The sequence below is a fragment of the Neomonachus schauinslandi genome, chromosome 1 (genome assembly GCF_002201575.2).
Source record: "Neomonachus schauinslandi chromosome 1, ASM220157v2, whole genome shotgun sequence".
Classification (NCBI taxonomy): Eukaryota; Metazoa; Chordata; class Mammalia; order Carnivora; family Phocidae; genus Neomonachus; species Neomonachus schauinslandi.
The window spans coordinates 161087327-161104897 of NC_058403.1; the positions used below are offsets into that span (position 1 = coordinate 161087327).

A 17571-nucleotide genomic window follows, 5' to 3' on the forward strand; every position below is an offset into this window, starting at 1 on the left:
ACACACACACACACACACACCCTGTCAATCCATCCCCTTCACTGAGATCACAGTTCTCTAAAGTCTACCTCTGATCTGGTCAATCCTCTGCCTAACTCCTTCAGTGGCTCCCCAGTGCTCTTTGGATAAGCTGGGCTCTAGGCTTAAGGCAAGAGGCAAAACCAGAGAATGGCTTCTGCACAGGGAGAATGCAGCCCCCTACCCACCTCAGCAGCTTCTGTCTTCACCTTCAAAACCAGGCTTGTGCATTTTCGGTCCCATACATATGCTGAGACTTTTCTCACTCTACACAAACACATTGGCCTCACACTCCCATATCCAGCCTGGCTCTCTCTCCTGGATTTCATTTTTCTTTCTTTCTTCACCTACTGTGTCCCAGGGCCTGTGCTGGTAGGTTGGGTGAGATTAGACTGGCCCTAGAGCCTGCCCTCATGGAGTCTTTGGTTGAGTGGGTGCCTCCCAGGCACCTCTGATTCAACATGCCTCAAATGAACCCATCACCTTCCTCTCCACAACCTGCTCCTGTTCCCAGAGTGCACCCCACCACAGCCAATGGCCCTGTGTGCCCCCCAGTCAGTAAAGCCAGACCTCTGGGTATCACCTCTGAGTTTTTGCCACTCACCCACCCCAAGTCCTGTGGAGTCTATCTCCTAAATACAACCTGAGTGCACCTGCTTGCAGAAGCCTCCTAACCAGTCTCCCTGCCCATTCAACCCCTGCCATCTACCGTGCACATGGCAGATAGGAAGAGAAGTCTGAAACACACCAATATGCACCAGGCATTCCTCGACCCCTGCCCTGACCCCCACCCCCACTCCTCACACATTCAGTGTCAGCCTTAGTCACCCACCCCGCAGCTCCTGCTCAGCCCTCAGCCTCATCTCTCCACACCAGCCTCTCCACATTACACCCCAGCCCCACGCTGTCTCCCCCAGGACCCAAGGGCAGTCTCTCTCTCCAGTGTCCCCCTTATGCCCAACCAATCCTGGCCAAGTTCTGCCCATCCTTGAAGGCTCAGCTAGCGGGGCCCTCTCGAGGCAAGTTCCCAACCCCCAGCTCCTCCTCTGAGCTCCTATTTTTCCTTACTGTTGTTCTTATCCACTTAGTTTACGTTATCTGTGAGCTCCTCCCTAGGAGGGCCCAAGACCCATCCAATTCCATATTCCCAACACCAGTTCAACATCTGACATTTTTCTGGGTCACAGAGTAGGTGTTCAAGTCCTGGGAGGTTGAATGAATGAACAATTTTAAAATGTACAGTGTAATTTAAAACAAAGGCCCAGCTCTATTAGCCCAAAAGAAGAAAAAGAAAGAAGGGGATGAGGGAGAGGATGAACACACATAGGCTTCCAGGCTTGGAGAGACCTGAATTCAAACCCCAGGTTCTGCCATTTACTGTTACCTTGGCACTGACAGTGTGACCTTGGGCAGGGCTCAGAGACTATAGAATTGCGATGAAGGAGCTCTCCTTCGCAGGGCTGCTAGGACACTCAAGGAGCGCCAAGCACAGAGCCTGGTGTGCAGTTAAGTGCTGGCTCTGTGGCTCTGAATCCCTCTCTGTCCCCATGTTGCCCTTCCCTGGTCCTCCTTGCTCAGGTCCCCCACCTGCTCAGCATGTCAGAGAGGATATCCAGGGCTTCCAGCTGCACAGCCACATCCTCCTGCTGGGCGATGGCACTGGTGAGCTGGCCGGTGATCTTCCGGCACACGTTGGTAGCCAGGCCAGAGCCTGCACAGAGCACAAGGATGGCACAGTGAGGCCCAGGGCCGGCCACCACCTCTGGTCGGCCCTTGCTTTCGTTATATTCCTGAGCCTACATCCCCGAGAATCCAGCTGACCCTGGCCTTGAGTGGTCCAAGGTTTGACCCAGAGTCTGACTGAACTAAAGGGGACAGCCAGGGAAGCTGAAGAATTGATGGCTGACTCACCCCACACCCGGCCCCACTGCCTTCCACCTGCTAACTAGGGAGGCAGGGAGAGCTCCTTGCCTAGACTCCCTTGCTGCTAGCAGGGGCCAAGTGACCCTGTTCTGGCCAGTGAGATACAGGTCAAAGCCTTCTGAGGGCTTCTGAGGAAACATGTGCTTTTCTTAAAAGAGGCAGAGACCTTACCCCTGTCCTAATTGAGCTGCTAAATGAATTGCTGCAAAAATGGGATGGCTGATCCCTCCAGAATTCTGTGACAAAAGCAACCCCGTACTCCCTCAAGCTGTCCTTAGTTAGATTTTTGTTACTGACAGCTAAAGCATTCCCGACACAGAGCCAGGAATTTAAACAGAGCTGGGTCTGAATTCTCTGCCACTCACTAGCTGGATGGCGTTAGTAAGTACCTTCACTTCTCTGGGCCCCAGTCTCTTTAATCATAAAGTAGGACAGATAATGACAGTGCCTAATCCCTGGGACCTGGGTACCTGTAGCTGCAGGAGGGAGCTCCGACAGGACAGTCTTGAGGCCAATGCCAGCGATGTCTCGGAGTTGCTCCTTATCTGACCGCATGTTGGCACAGAGGGCATCCACAATGGTCTCCACCTGGTACTCCTTCACTTTGCCCACCAGAGGACCCAGGCTGAGCAGGGAGGGAAGGAGGGTGTCCAAAAGCCCCAGGCTCAGCCCGAGTCACGCTGCTCCTTAGGTCCCCCTCAGGCCCATGGGGCCACATGTGCTGAGGAAAAGGCCCCAGATAGACAGGGGACTCCTTATTTTGCCAGAAAGACAGGCACCCTCTGGCTCTGCCAACATCATTCCTGGCACCTCCCAAACCTGCACCTCCTCCTGGGTTTTGCATGTCAGTATATGGCCAAACCCCTGAGCCCGGTAACCTCAGCTCGAAACCAAGGAATGGCTAAGAGTATTCTCAGTTGGAAACCAGCTGGAACCTCAGCTGGAAACCAACGAATGCCCAAGAGGTTCTCAAACTTGAGCGTGTATCAGAATCCTCTTGGAGGACTTGTTAAAACAGATTTCTGGACCCCACCCCACATTTTCAGATTCAGGAGGTCTAGGTGGGGCCTGAGAATTTAAATTTCTAGCAAGTTCTCAGTGGGTGCTGATACTGGTGGTCCAGGGACCACACTTTGAGAACCTCTGCCTTAGAGCCTTGCTTTGCCGCTCATAGTCACAGATCAGCTTCACAAGCATCACCAGCATCACCTGGAACTTGTCAAAAATGCAGACTCTCAGGTCCTACCCTAGAGCTACTGAACCAGAATCTGCAGTTCAACAAAGGGCCCAGGTGATGTGAAGCCACATTAAAGTTTAAAAACAGCTGTACTAGACACATTAGTTCTCAGCCGTAACTGTGCATTGCCATCACATGGGGCGTTTAAAAAACTGTCACCCGGGTGCTAGCCCCAGAGAATCGGAGTTCGTTGGTTCTCAGGTGTGGCCTGGACATTGCGAGTTTGTTTTTGTTTTGTTTTGTTTTTTAATTCCCTAGGTGATTCTAACATGCAGTTAAGATTGAGAACCTCTGGGGCGCCTGGGTGGCTCAGTCGTTAAGCGTCTGCCTTCGGCTCAGATCATGATCCCGGGGTCCTGGGATCCAGCCCCGCATCGGGTTCCCTGCTCGGCGGGGAGCCTGCTTCTCCCTCTCCCACTCCCCCGGCTTGTGTTCCCTTTCTAGCTGTCTTTCTGTGTCAAATAAATAAATAAAATCTTAAAAAAAAAAAACAAGATTGAGAACCTCTGACCTAAATGAATTCTGGGATGTGGGTGTGCATTCGAGTGCAGATTCCCAGGTGCTACTTCCTCATCTGCCCATCTCAGACTCCTCCCTCCAACCCTCCTGCTCCTGAGTCCGAATCCCTGCTGGGGAATACAGAGCTTTAACCAGGGTCCCAGGGAACCGCAATGCATACCAGTTTGCAAACCGTGGCTCTCTTCTGACGGTTTTCAACATCAACTCTTCTATCCAAGTACTCGTGGGGTTCCCCCCATTTTCTGCCTCCTATAGGTTCTGATTGGGGTGTAGTGCCCTCAGGAGAGTTCTGGAAATTTATGGGGGCCTTTTTTGGTCATAACTAATGAGATGTCACTTCTGGCTTTTATTTGGGGGGTGGGGGGGGGGCGTGCATGTGGCTGGGAAAGGCAGTATTGTAAAAGAAAACATGTTCCATGTCCTGCTGGAGTTTCTAACACCCCACTGGGCATTCGCATAGGAAAAAAACCTTTCCATAATTATCTGAGTCCAAAATCTAATTTCAATTTACATATAAACACAAAGCACTTTTTATACTATTCTAATAGGCTCTAAATGTCCCAAGAATATAACTATCCGGTAAATTGAAGGAAGACTGTACTTTGTTTTCCGGAAAACTACCAGGAGATGTTCGCCATTTCAGAAAATCTCATCGCTAATGGAGAAAATCAGCACCGCAGTGCTGCTTGTGGGAGCTGAGTCCTCAACATCCACACCTGTTTCTACCTGCCAAGTACCACGGCACCCACAAGTGAGCCTACGTTTAGTGCAGGTTTCATGAGAAATAATGACTTTATTATCCCTTCAGTCAAGGTGCCCAAGCATTCACATACTGGAACACACACTACCGTACTATTGGTTCTGCCGGTGGGAAACCGCCATCCACCCTCTCTCTACCACGCGGCCAGAGAGATGCTTCCAGACTACAAACATGACCATGTCATGTTCCTGCATAAAACTATGGATTCCCTCTGCTCTTGGGATCAAGTTGAAATTCATTAAGACGGCCCAGAATGCCTGGGCCCAGCTCACAGAGTGCTGTTCCACAGGTAATGCCCCAATTCTCTGGTGACTGTGGACCCCTGCCATTCCTCAGTCCTCCACCCACCCACACACACGTGTGCCCTGCACATACCTCATCTTGCTTTTTTAGCTCTACAGATAACTGGCCAAGGTCTCAGGACTGCAACCTCAGGGTGCCTAGGGCAAAGGCTTTTGGGGCCCCCCTGGCCCTTCAGCCCTCACCACTCCTTTTGCATGCCGGCGTGACCTTCCAGCTGCCAGTCCCTGCATCTGTGCCTGAGGGCTTTCTCTGGCTGGCGGGGTCAACCCTCCACACTACCCACTACCCTGGGAGCAGCACTCAACCAGACTGACAGCCCACGGGTGGAACACTCCCCAGGGCATGTCCTACACTGCGTCCCAAAGGCCCCCAAGGGTTAAGCTCCATTTGCCCACAGCAGTAACTTGCTTGATCTTCCACACGTTATTGGCTTTCTTCCTTCCCTACCTCACTTCCTTATTCCCCTACTGGAGTTTTCTGGGATCACTTCCCAAATAAACTCACACTTGAATCCCTGTCACTGGGTCTACTTCTGGGGGAATCCAGACCAAGGCACTGTCCAACTCCCCTGGGGCTTAAGGGGTGCTCACAGCAACTACTCTCTCAGACTGTACCCCAAAGGGGCAGGGGCCCGTGGGGCTCTCTCACACCTGGTCTTGCCCTGTCCCCACCAAGGCCAACACTCACCACTTGACGGCCAGGTTCTGCACCTCACCGTTCTTGTCCTCCAGCAGCCTGAGCAGCATCTTCACCACCTTGCGCTCGCTGTCCTCATCCAGCTGGATGGAGTCCTTCTGCAGCTCCAACATCAGGTCACTGGTGGCCATGAACCTGGGCAGGAGAGCAGAGGAGGACTACTGAGCAGCTCCTGGGCCCCAGTGTTCTGGGAAGTTTCTTAGAGTTCCCCCAGAAGCAGACCTCGATACAAAGATTCAAGGGCAAGTGGCTTATCTGGGCTGGAGGCTCGGTCGGGCCACCACCAGGAGACCAATGGGTGAGATACCAACTGCCACGTCACGGCAGACTAGGAGTGGTACAGCATGCTGGCTAAATGCTGAGCGCTGAGTTTGGTGGCTCCTGCTTTTACCACTCATGTAAATGTGAACTTGGACAAGTCACTTCACCTCTCTGAGCCCTACTTTACCTGTCAGAAAAATGGGGATAAGAACAGCACCTGCATTGTGGGGTTATATGGGAGTTAAAATGAAATAATGTATGTGATGCACTGAGCACACAGTGAGCACTCAGTAAGTAGCACCGCTGTTATTTTAATGGCATGTTACATCATTCACCTCCTTCATGCTAGAAGGTCGAACAGACGCCTCTCTACCAGATAGGTGGAGTGGGGCTAGACCTGCCCACCTCCGCCTCGGAGAACCCACTCAGCCCCTGCCTTTAGACCAGTGGTTCTCAAACTGTAGCTGGCATCAGAATCACCTGCAGGGCCTGTTAGACACTGCTGGAGCCCACCACCAAGGTTTCTGGAATCAGGTCTGACCTGGGGTCCAAGAATTTGCATTTCTTTTTTTTTTTTAAGATTTTATTTATTTGAGAGAGAGCGCGCAAGCAGAGGGAGAGGGAGAAGGAGGCTCCCCACTGAGCAAGGAGCCCGATGCAGAGCGCTCAATCCCAGGACCCTGGGATCATGACCTGAGCCAAAGGCAGACCCTTAACCGTCTGAGCCACCCAGGCGCCCCAAGAATCTGCATTTCTAACAAGTCCCCGAGGAGCAGGGACCACGCTCTGAGAACTCCTGCCCTAGGCCATGCTGATGGGCTGCAAGCATATCTTAGACACTGATGTCAAAAGCTGGCCAGTTCCCAACCATGGCTCCCACCCCAGGGTGGCAGGTGGGCAGATCCATGTGGCCTGACACCGTGTCCTGGGGCGTTAGAACTGCAGTAGGAGTCTGAGCTGGAAGGCCATGAGCTAGAGCTGCAGGAGCATCATGGCTCCTGCCGAGATTAAAAGGGCACAGCAGCCTTAAACTGGCAGGCCTCAGCTGTGTCCTCCTTGCAGATGTTTTTCAAAAATTAGACCTAACAACAGTTAGAAACTGGGGGAGTTGATGTAAAAGTTGTAATTACCAGATTCTCTTGAAAACAGTCTTCTGGGTTTTTTTTTAAGATGTTATTTATTTGAGAGAAAGAGCATAAGCGGGGGGGGGGGGGGGGGCAGAGGGAGAAGCAGGCTCCCCGCTGAGCAGGAAGCCCTACATGGGGCTCGATCCCAGGACCCCAGGATCATGACATGAGCTGAAGGCAGACGCTTAACCAACTGAGCCACACAGGCGCCCCGAAAATAGAGTCTTTGAATACAACCGGGCCAACATCCCCTGGTGACAATAACTGGCTGGTCAGGGCATGGCTGTCCTCATTAGGTGGGACACTACCTCCAGTTGACCAGGTTCCCACCAGGCCCACTGTACCCGTTCACTGGGTCTTGAAGGCACTTGCAAGGAGAGACTGGAGGGGAAGGCCAGAGCAGCCAGGAGAGATGCGGCAAATTCAGGGCCAGAGAGTGGCAGCCCCAGAGAAAGCCTCCAGCTTTTGCTGACCCACCAGACCACCCTGCCTCCTCACACCAGCCTTGTTTTAGGCTTGAGCTTGCTCTACCAGCAAGAGCCCTACTGCTCCTCCCAACCCTCCTGTCAGGGTTCCAGCCTCATCTTTGCAGGCTCAGACCTGCTGCTTGATGTCATGGGGAGACCCACAGCACCCTGTTACCAGGAGGGCACTTGTCGATGTCACTGCTGTTTATTTTTAACAGCTGGGATTAGCCTCAAGCTGCTGAGAGAAGGAAGGAGGCTGGGCTGGAGGCCGGGAGGGAGTGGCAGGGCTGACTGTGCACACCTCTGGGCCGGGTCATTGCAGGAGAAGCAGCCAAGGGAAGCTGAAGGAGGTTTGCATCTGAGCCATGCCAAGGCCGGGGGTAGACACACGCACTCCTAGGTCTGCCTCGCTGAGGGGACATTCTGAGATGGTAGGCAGGGTCTCTAAGCTGTGTTTCTGCTGCAGTTCATAGAGACCCAGCTCAGCCTGGCAACTGAAGGAATGTGTTCCTTTGCCCAAGATGAGCCTCCTATCCCCCTCTTTCTTCTCTGTTGAACTCCTATTCAATTGTCAAGGACCCAGTTCAAATGTCCCAGCCTCAGAAATGACTCCTCTGACCACCATGCCCTATCCCCAACCCACACTCCCTAATCACACTTGGTTCCCCTGGATAGGATTCTCTCAGAGCACTCTGCATTCTTAAGCAGAGCACTCTTCAAACTGCATTGCAAGCTTGGTTACCAGTGTGTCTCCCCATTAGAATATGAACTCACGGGGGTCCATCAAGTTCGTCCCAGGGACTCCAGACCCAGCAAAGAACAGGTCTAGAGAAGGCCTGGGAAGTATGGTGAGGGCAGGAGGGGAGGCAGGGAAAGAGCCAGCCCCTAACAGCCAAGCAGCTGTGGGGGAACCCAAACTCAGAAACCAACTCTTCTGAGATATGCCTCAGCATTTCAGACACCCCCGAGGTCCTGCAAATAACCAGCTTTCAGAAAAAGAAAGCTGTATTGTGCATATGTACGTGGTGGTGGCAGTGGGGGATGTACAACAAAGCATATAATTTGGTAGATAAGAGTTTGAGCACTGAAGTTTGCCTTTTTTTTTTAAGATTTATTTATTTATTTCAGGGAGCGTACATGCGTGGGGGAGGGGCAGAGGGAGGGAGAATCCCAAGTGGACTCCAAGCCAAGCACAGAACCTGACACAGGGCTTGATCCCACAACCGTGAGACCATGACCAGAGCCGGAATCAAGAGTCAGATGCTCAACCAACAAAGCCACCCAGGCGCCCCTGAAGTGTGGCTTTAAGTAAATACATAGGTCTTGCCACTTATCAACTAGGTAACTGACTCCTGAGTCTCAGTTTTCCACCTACGAAGTGAGAATTTTCTTTGCCTCACCTCATAACATCTTTGGGAGATTTCAATAGGACAATCAGCTTTTAGCATGAGTCAGATGAGGAAACCAGGCTCGTAGGGGCTGCACGATCTGCCCAAGGTCACACAGCAAGTTGGGAGGAGACTCAGCACACCAGTCAGGTCTCCTGGCTCCTCAACAATTACTATTGTGTTTTCGAAAAATGATTAAGGAATTCCTGCAAGACCCCCCAGTTTGTCCATCTGGCTGCTGGAGTCTGAGTGGGAACTGAGCAGCCTCCTGCCCACACGGGGACAATAGGGATCAATGGTTTCCTTGACCCTGCCTGGGACCCCCACTTGCAGTTACCACCTGCCTCCAGAAGCCAGAGGGCACAGTTTGTTTCATTCCAGAGAGACAACTCAGCTGAAACACTCGGCCACAGGGGCACCTGGACAGTTGGTCAGCAGGACCCAGCCTTCCCGGTATTTGGACTTTAAAAATAGACACCTTTCTCATATGCTTGGGATGGTTTTAAGTGTTCTCAGGCAGAGCAGGCTGAAAGGGCTTCTCAGGCTCTAGTTGGCAGGGCCAACTCCCTCTCCTGGAGACTGGAATCAGGGCCCAAGAGACAAGGGTGCAAATCCCCTTGGCCACTAGCCGGCTATGGGCAAGTCACTTCACCTCTCTGAACCTCTGGAGAACAGGAAGGACTGTTCTGGACTGCCTGGGTAGACTGAATGAGACTGCACTGGACAGCAAGCAGGGAGCCTGGCACCTAGAAAACATTCACTGAGCACCTTCTGTGTACCCAGAACAGGCTCTGGGATGCAAAAAGGAAGCACACAGTCCCGGTGCAGGGCTTCTGAGTATCTCGGGGCTAGAAGTGATGCAGCAGAAACACAGGGCAGGACAGGTACTGTGGGAGCCCAGGGGAGGTGCCCAACCCTGCCTGGTTGTCAGGAGGCATCCCAAAGAGGTGACAAAGGAGTAGGAGCTAGCCAGGTGAAGGGAAGAAATGAAAGGGGGGGAGGGATTGCAAGTAAAGAGTGGGGAGAGGGCATGGCAAATTTCTGATGTGCACGGAATCATAAGCGTCAATTTATTAAGCACCAATCTGGTGCCAGCCACTAATCTAAGCACTGCCCATGCATTAACCCTTTTCAAAAACTCATACCAACTCTCTGAGGCGGATTCTATTATTATCCCATCTTATGGAAACAGAAGTTGAGGCTCAGAAGTCCACAGTCACACAGCCAGTAAGTGGTTGGGGGCAGGATCTGAACCCAGCACTGTGGTTCTAAAGCTCTACTCTTGAATAGCTCTTGAAGGGTGCTGAGGAGTGGGTGTCAGAAGGCAGGAATCAGACCAGGAGAGGGGGGGGCCTCAATCTCCTCACCCGTCAGAGGGCTGGATCAGATGGCCTCGCTAAGATCTCAGCCTCTGGGTTAAGGCTGACCTGCATTTGGACCCCACATCCTCCACTTCATAGCTCTGTGACTTCAACGGTCCCCTTCGTGACTGGGGATAACGTGACAGAATGTTCACTAAGTGGACTATGTTGGTTTCTGTGGCCTCTTTTCAGCTCCCAGGGTCCAGAACCGGCTGTGTGACCACAGCCAATCCCTTCACCCCCCGGGGGCCTCAGTTTCCCCCTGAAGAAGACGGGGTTGGAAGAGAGGTTTCCTCCATTCTTTCCAGCTCTGTTCCGGTGTGGCTCAGTGATGTTCGGCGAAAGGGAAACAAAGAGAAGGGGAGTGGCACCCCAAAGCTAAAAGCCCCTACTCCAACCACCGCCTACCAGTGCCTGCCAAGCCACTCAGCCCAGCCCCCTCCTTCAGGCTGTGTCAGAGCAAACCTGGGAGGGGCGGGGAGGGGAGAAGGTGCCCTGCTGAAGCGCAGGCAGGGGGCCGGGGGGCGGGGGTGGGGAAACACTCCGAGGAGAAGAGGGCGGAGCTGAGGGGGCAGAGGGTAGCTGTGGAAAAGTCGGTCCCGGGGTTGTGGGCCCGGGAAGGGGCTGGGTTTCAATGCGGGGAAGAAGAGGCAGGCGCCGGGATCCCCAAGGAAGAGCCGAGGGCTTCACCACGGGTTCAGGTGGGAGGCCTGGGCGCATCGGCTGCGGGGAGAGATGAGGGCTGGGCACACAGGAGAGACAAGGCAGAGGAAGGGTGCCGAGGGGAGGAGCTGGGCTCCGACGAGCCGACGGCGGCAGGGGCCGACGCGCGCACGGTGGGAGACAAGCAGGGACTGTAGAGAGCGCAGGGCTGCGGCGCCGGGAGCAGGGGAGCTGGAGCTGCAGGGGCGGGGGTCATGGGGGGGTGGAGCTTAACGCGGGCAGACGGGCAGGGGCTGCACGCTCGTGGGGGATGGGCCGGCGCGGCGGGAGGCGAAGAAGGCCGGGGTTTCAGTGGGAGGTGCAGAGGCGGGGGCCGGCAGCGGGGCGCACCTGAAGTCCTTGTCGCTGGACGTCATCTTCTCCAGGAGGCTGGAGATGTGGAAGGCGGCGGTGCTCATGGTGGCTGCGCGCCGCGGGGCTGGCCGGCAGGAGCGAATATGGCGGCGCGGGCGCCCCCTCCCCCGCCTTGCGGCGCGGGCTGCGCTCACCGGACAGAAATAGCAGCCCCCGCCCCGCCCGGGTGGTGCCTCGCTCGCGCCTCGGCCGAGGCCGCCGCGGGAGGCGGAAGGGGGCCTGCGAGAGGCTCTGCGGTCTCGGCCCGGGCACCAGGCACTGCTCCGTGCGTGGCCCGGCACCGACTTGCACACCCCCAGAGACGGGGAGCTCACTACCTTTCGGCGGTAACCGCCTCACTGTGATTCCTGTGGGTCCCGAGCATGATTGCGTGGCACGCGCATGGGATCGGAGAGTCTCAGCTTCGAATCCCAATTCTGCCGGTTCCGGGGCTATGTAGCCTGGGCCAAGTTACTTTACCTTTCTGAACCTCAGCTTTTTCATCTGTAGGCATTCAAGAAGCAGGAGCTGCTACTGTAGGTCAAGCCAACCAAAGCACTTCTACCCCCCAACCCACTCCTCAGGCTGGCCTGCCTCAGAGTCAGCCCGGATCTGAAGAGTGTACCCAGTCACCAGGCCCCCTGCCTGCCATCTCTGCCCCTCAGACCACAGGGTCAGTTTCTTCATTTTGCAGAGATGCAACTGAGTCCCAGAGAGGCAGAGACTTCCTAAGGGTGGAACAGCTGGTGGATCCGAGATGGAGTCAGGACTGACCCTGGATCCCTCGGTGCCTTGGGCAACAGTCCTTACACGAAGCTCCCCACACTTCTTCAGTTAGGTACACGTTCAGCCTTGGAGAATGTGTAAGAGTACAGGAGAGCCCTGTGCCTCTCTAAATAGCCAGGAGGCTGCTGGCTCTTAAGAAAGGGAGTAGCATGTGCTTTGGAGCAAAACAATCCTGGGTTCAAATCCCTGCTAGGCTGCTTCCTGGCTGTGTGACCTTAGGTTAATAACACAACCTCTCTGGCCTATGTTTTTCTCACCCATAAGATGGAAGATTTATTTATTTATTTATTTATTTATTTATTTTTAAAGATTTTTTATTTATTTATTTGAGAGAGCGAAAATGAGAGAGAGTACATGAGAGGCGGGAGGGTCAGAGGGAGAAGCAGGCTCCTCGCTGAGCAGGGAGCCCGATGCGGGACTCGATCCCGGGACTCCAGGATCATGACCTGAGCCGAAGGCAGTCGCTTAACCAACTGAGCCACCCAGGCGCCCCAAGATGGAAGATTTAAAATATCTTTATAGCACACTTACTGTGTAGCTGGGTTCTAGAGCAGTGCTGTCCAACAGAACGTTCTTCAGTGTTGGAAATTTTCTTTGCACTATCCAATATGGTAGCTACTGGTCACAAGTGGCTACTGAGCACTTGAAATATGACTAGTGTACCTGAGGAACTGAATTCCTAGTTTTATTTACTTTTAATTTATTTAAATTTAAATAGCTACCTATGGCTGGTGGCTACCATAGTGGACAGTGCAGTTCTTGATAGTAGGAACACAGCCCCTGACCTTTGGAGATTTATGTTCTAGTAGAGGATATGAGCATTAAGGAAGTAAGTGATTACATAAAGAAAACAAGAAAATCTATACAGAAACATAAAAGAGGGTGAGGGAATAGAGAATGCTGGCATATAGAGGAGCAACTTTAACTAAGGTGGTCAGAGAAGGCCTTTTTGAGGAAGAAACGTTTGGGTTAAGACCTGAACAGATGAAAAGGAGACAGCTGGGAAAAGATTTGAGGGAAGAGCTTTTCAGACAGAGGGAACAGCAAGGGCAATGGTCCTGACGTGGGAACAAGACTGATGTATTTAGGAAAAGGCGATGGCTGGAATGTGGTCAGTCCCCTACTGGAAGAGGAGAGGTCAGAGAGATGGGCAGGGGCCAGATCATTCTCAGCGTTTCAGGCCAGGGTGAGAAGTTAGATTTCATGTCAGAGCACTAGAGAGTCACAGGAAGGCATTAAGCAAGGAGATGATGTGATTGGTTTATTTTTTAGAGAGCTCCCTCTGGCTGCTGAGCAGTCATGCAGTCAAGAATGATGGTGGTTTGCATTAGCGGAGCGGTGGTGAAGGTGGGAAGAAGTGGACAGATTCTGGATATAGTATAGAAATAGAATACAGCAGCTTCACTGAAGGATTGGATGTGGAAGTGAGGGAGAGGGAGAAATCCAGGTTTTTAGCTGGAGCAGCTGAGAAGATCGTGATGCTTTTTATGAGGATGAGGAAATCAGAGGAAGGAACCCTTTGCAAGGAAGGAGGACTTAAGAGCTTTGTATTGACGTGTTATCTTGGAGATGCCCACAAGATATCTAAGGGGAAATGTCATATTGACAGCTGGATATGCCATTTGCGTGGTGGGGAGAGCATTGGGTCAGAGATAGAGATCAAGGGAAGGTCTTCACACAGAGATGGTGTTTAAAGTGATGGGAGTGTAAAAGGATGGATAACATTAAGTGTTACCAAAGACATGCAACAAATAGAACTCTTATATGGTGCTGGTGGGAGCTTTAATTGATGCAACTACATTGGAAGACTGCTTGGCAATATTTACAAAAGCTAAGCATGTATCTATCTACCTTGACCTACTCACATAAGCAATCACTCTCAGACATGTATTCAAGATATATGAATGCATGTGTATCCAACAAAAGAATGAATATACATATATACATACATATATACCATGGATATAAATGTATTTATAAAATAGAATACTACATATCAATGAAAACCAACAAACTACTCCTATGCAAAATAATGTGAATGAATCTCAGAGGTATTATACTGAATAAAAGAAGCCAGACATAGGAGTGCATACTGTGTGATTCCTTTTGTGTGAAGTTCAAAACCAGGCAGAACTAAGTGATAGAAGTCAGAATAGTACTTACACTGAGGGGTACTGATTGGGAAAGGGCACAAGGTGGCCTTCTTGGGATGCTGTTAATATTCTCTATCTTGATGGGAGTTATAATTACATATACATATTTATATATGTGTAAATTAATCAAGCTGTATTTTGATATATGTAAGTTTGCCTCAGTAAAAAGGAAGGAAACGAAATAAATATATAATTTAATGCATTTGTTTTTCTATTTAACAATATTTTTGTAAAAATTTTACAAGTTAGTAAATATAATTTTTTCCAGTCAGAAATTACTAAACAGTTTGGTAGTTTCTTTTTTTTTTTTTTTAAAGATTTTATTTATTTATTTGACAGAGAGAGACACGGCGAGAGAGGGAACATAAGCAGGGGGAGTGGGGGAGGGAGAAGCAGGCTTCCCGCTGAGCAGGGAGCCCGATGTGGGACTCGATCCCAGGACCCTGAGATCATGACCTGAGCCAAAGGCAGACGCTTAACGACTGAGCCACCCAGGCGCCCGACAGTTTGGTAGTTTCTTATAACGTATACTTACCATATGACCCAGTGGTTACACTCATAGGTATTTACCCAAAAGAAATGAAAACCTATGTCCATACTAATACTTGTACATGGATTTTCATAGCAGCTTTCTTCATAATTACCAGAAACAGGAAACAACTCAAATATCCCTCGGCTGATGAATGGAGAAACCAACTGCGGCACATCCATATGATGGAATTTTACTTAGCAATTGAAAGGAATGAATTACTGATATATGCAACAAAATGGATAAATCTCAAGAACATTATGCTATGTGAAAGGAGCCTGACACAAAAGTCTACATGTTATTTGATCCCACTTGTGTGAATGTCCAGAAAAGGCAAAACCATGGGACGCCTGTGTGGCTCAGTCGGTTAAGCGTCTGCCTTCGGCTCAGGTCATGATCTCAGGGTCCTGAGATCGAGTCCCGCGTTGGGCTCCCTGCTCAGTGGGGAGCCTGCTTCTCCCTCTGCCTTCTGCTCCCCCTGCCTGTACTCTCTCTCTGACAAATAAATAAAATCTTAAACAAAACAAAACAAAGGCAAAACCATAATGAGAGAAATCAGATCAGTGGTTGCCAGGATCTGGGGGTGGGCAATGAAGATTGAGTGGAAAGGGAACAGTTTGGAGTGATGGAAGTGTTTTGTACCTTTATTGTGGTGGTGATTACATGACTACATACGTGTGTCAAACTTTATCAAGCTGTGCTCTTAAAAAAGATGGATCATGGGGCGCCTGGGTGGCACAGTCAGTTAAGCGTCCGACTTCTGATTTTGTCTCAGGTCATGATCTCGGGGTCATGAGAAGGAGCTCTGCGTCAGGTTCCACGCTGGGCATGGAGTCTGCTTGGGATTCTCTCCTTCTGCCTCTGTCCCTCCCCCTGCTTGCTCTCTCTCTCTCTCAGAATAAATAAATAAGATCTTAAAAAAAAAAAAAAAGGAAGGCAGAGTTACTATGTGTAAATTACTCCTCAATAAAGCTGATTAAGAAGAATTAATGAATTAATATAGAAAATCTTGGCGGTGAATGAGATCATTAGAGAGGGGGAGATGAGAGGGGAGAGAGCCCGGGACCATGAACTGAGGAAATCCAACATTCAGAGGTTGGGGAGAGGAGAGGGAGACTCAGAAGGAGTAGGGGTAAGGTAGGAAGAAAAATTGAAGATAGTGATATCCCAGAAACCAAGGAAAGAGGGATTTAGGAGAAGGTCAATGGGCACATAGAGGGCTATCCCCGGCACACATCAAAAGATAACTGTAGGGTGCCTGGTTTGGCTCAGTCGTTAAGCATCTGCCTTTGGCTCAGGTCATGGTCCCAGGGTCCTGGGATCGAGCCCCACGTCCAGGTCTCCGCTCAGCGGGAAGCCTGCTTCTCCCTCTCCCACTCCCCCTGCTTCTGTTCCCTCTCTCTCTCTCTCTCTCTGTCAAGTAAATAAATAAAATATTTAAAAAAAATAACTGTAACACCCATTAGGATGGCTATCATTAAAAAAAAAGAAAGAAAAGAACAATTGTTAACAAGGATATAGAGAAATCAGGGCCCTTATGCACTGTGGGTGGGAATGTAAAATGGTGCAGCTGCTGTGGAAAACAGTATGGTAGTTCCTCAGAAAATTAAGAATATAACTACATATGATCCAGTAATTCCACGTCTGGGTATATACCCCAAAGAATTGAAAGCAGGTTCTCAAAGATATATTTGTAGAACTGTGTTCATAACAACATTACTCACAATAGCTAAAACATGGAAGCAACCCAAGTGTCCATTGTTGGATGAATGGATAAGTAAAATGTGCTCTGTATATGCAATGAAATATTCTTCAGCCTTAAAAAGAAGGAAATTCTGGGGCACCTGGGTGGCTCAGTTGGTTAAGCAACTGCCTTCGGCTCAGGTCATGATCCTGGAGTCCCGGGATCGAGTCCCGCATCGGGCTCCCTGCTCAGCAGGGAGTCTGCTTCTCCCTCTGACCTTCCCCCCTCTCATGTGCTCTCTCTCATTCTCACTCTCTCAAATAAATAAATAAATCTTTAAAAAAAAAAAAAAGAAGGAAATTCTGACACATGCTACAACATAGATGAACCTTGAGGACATTATGCTAAGTGAAAGAAGCTAGTCACCAGGGTCGTGAGTTCAAGCCCCACACTGGGCATAGAGCTTACTAAAAAAAAATAATAATAATAAGTAAATAAAAACAACAGAAATTTGGGCGCCTGGGTGGCTTAGTTGGTTAAGTGACTGCCTTCGGCTCAGGTCATGATCCTGGAGTCCTGGGATCGAGTCCCGCATCGGGCTCCCTGCTCGGCAGGGAGTCTGCTTCTCCCTCTGACCCTATCCCCTCTCATGCTCTCTCTATCTCATTCTCTCTCGCAAATAAATAAATAAAATTTAAAAAAAACAAAACAAATTTTAAAAGGCGGGGGGGAGGGGGGCGGGGAGGTGGCGCCCGGTGGTTCCGTCTGTTAAGCATCGGACTCTTGGTTTCAGCTCAGGTCATGATCTCAGGGTTGTGAGATCAGCCTGCATCAAGCTCTGTGCTCAGCAGGGAGTGTGCTGGAGATTCTCCCTCCCTCTCCTTCTGTCTCCCCCTCTGCCCCTCCCCCGAAGTGCTCTTTCTCTCTCTCTCAAATAAATAAATAAAATCTTAAAAAAAAAAAAAAGAGGGCGCCTGGGTGGCTCAATTGGTTAAGTGACTGCCTTCGGCTCAGGTCATGATCCTGGAGTCCCGGGATCGAGTCCCACATCGGGCTCCCTGCTCGGCGGGGAGTCTGCTTCTCCCTGTGACCTTCCACCCTCTCGTGTGCTCTCTCTCTCTCACTCTCTCAAATAAATGAATAAATAAAATCTTAAAAAAAAAAAAAAGAAAGAAAGAAAGAAAGAAGCCAGTCACAGAGAGACAAATACTGTATGATTTCACTTACACGAGGTATCTGGAGTCATCAAATTCAGACAGAAAGTAGAATGGTGATTGCTTAGGCGGGGGGGGGGGGGGGGGGG

General features: G+C 50.7%; 1 protein-coding gene across 3 annotated transcripts in view; it reads right to left on the reverse strand.

Annotated features, from left to right (window-relative positions):
• The window catches only part of CAND2 (cullin associated and neddylation dissociated 2 (putative)), a 29971-nt gene extending 18769 nt beyond the window's left edge, over positions 1-11202 (reverse strand). For 2 of the 3 annotated variants that reach the window (XM_021695018.1, XM_044916351.1), the window contains exons 1-4: positions 11114-11202; positions 5448-5591; positions 2412-2566; positions 1606-1729 (exon numbers count right to left, since the gene is read on the reverse strand). In XM_021695018.1, coding sequence (XP_021550693.1) covers positions 1606-1729; positions 2412-2566; positions 5448-5591; positions 11114-11181 — 491 coding nt within the window. In that variant the 5' untranslated portion in view covers positions 11182-11202. The remainder of the gene's footprint in view (positions 1-1605; positions 1730-2411; positions 2567-5447; positions 5592-11113) is intronic. The other variant, XM_044916353.1, reaches the window with a different exon arrangement.
• Between the last annotated feature and the right edge of the window lie 6369 nt (positions 11203-17571).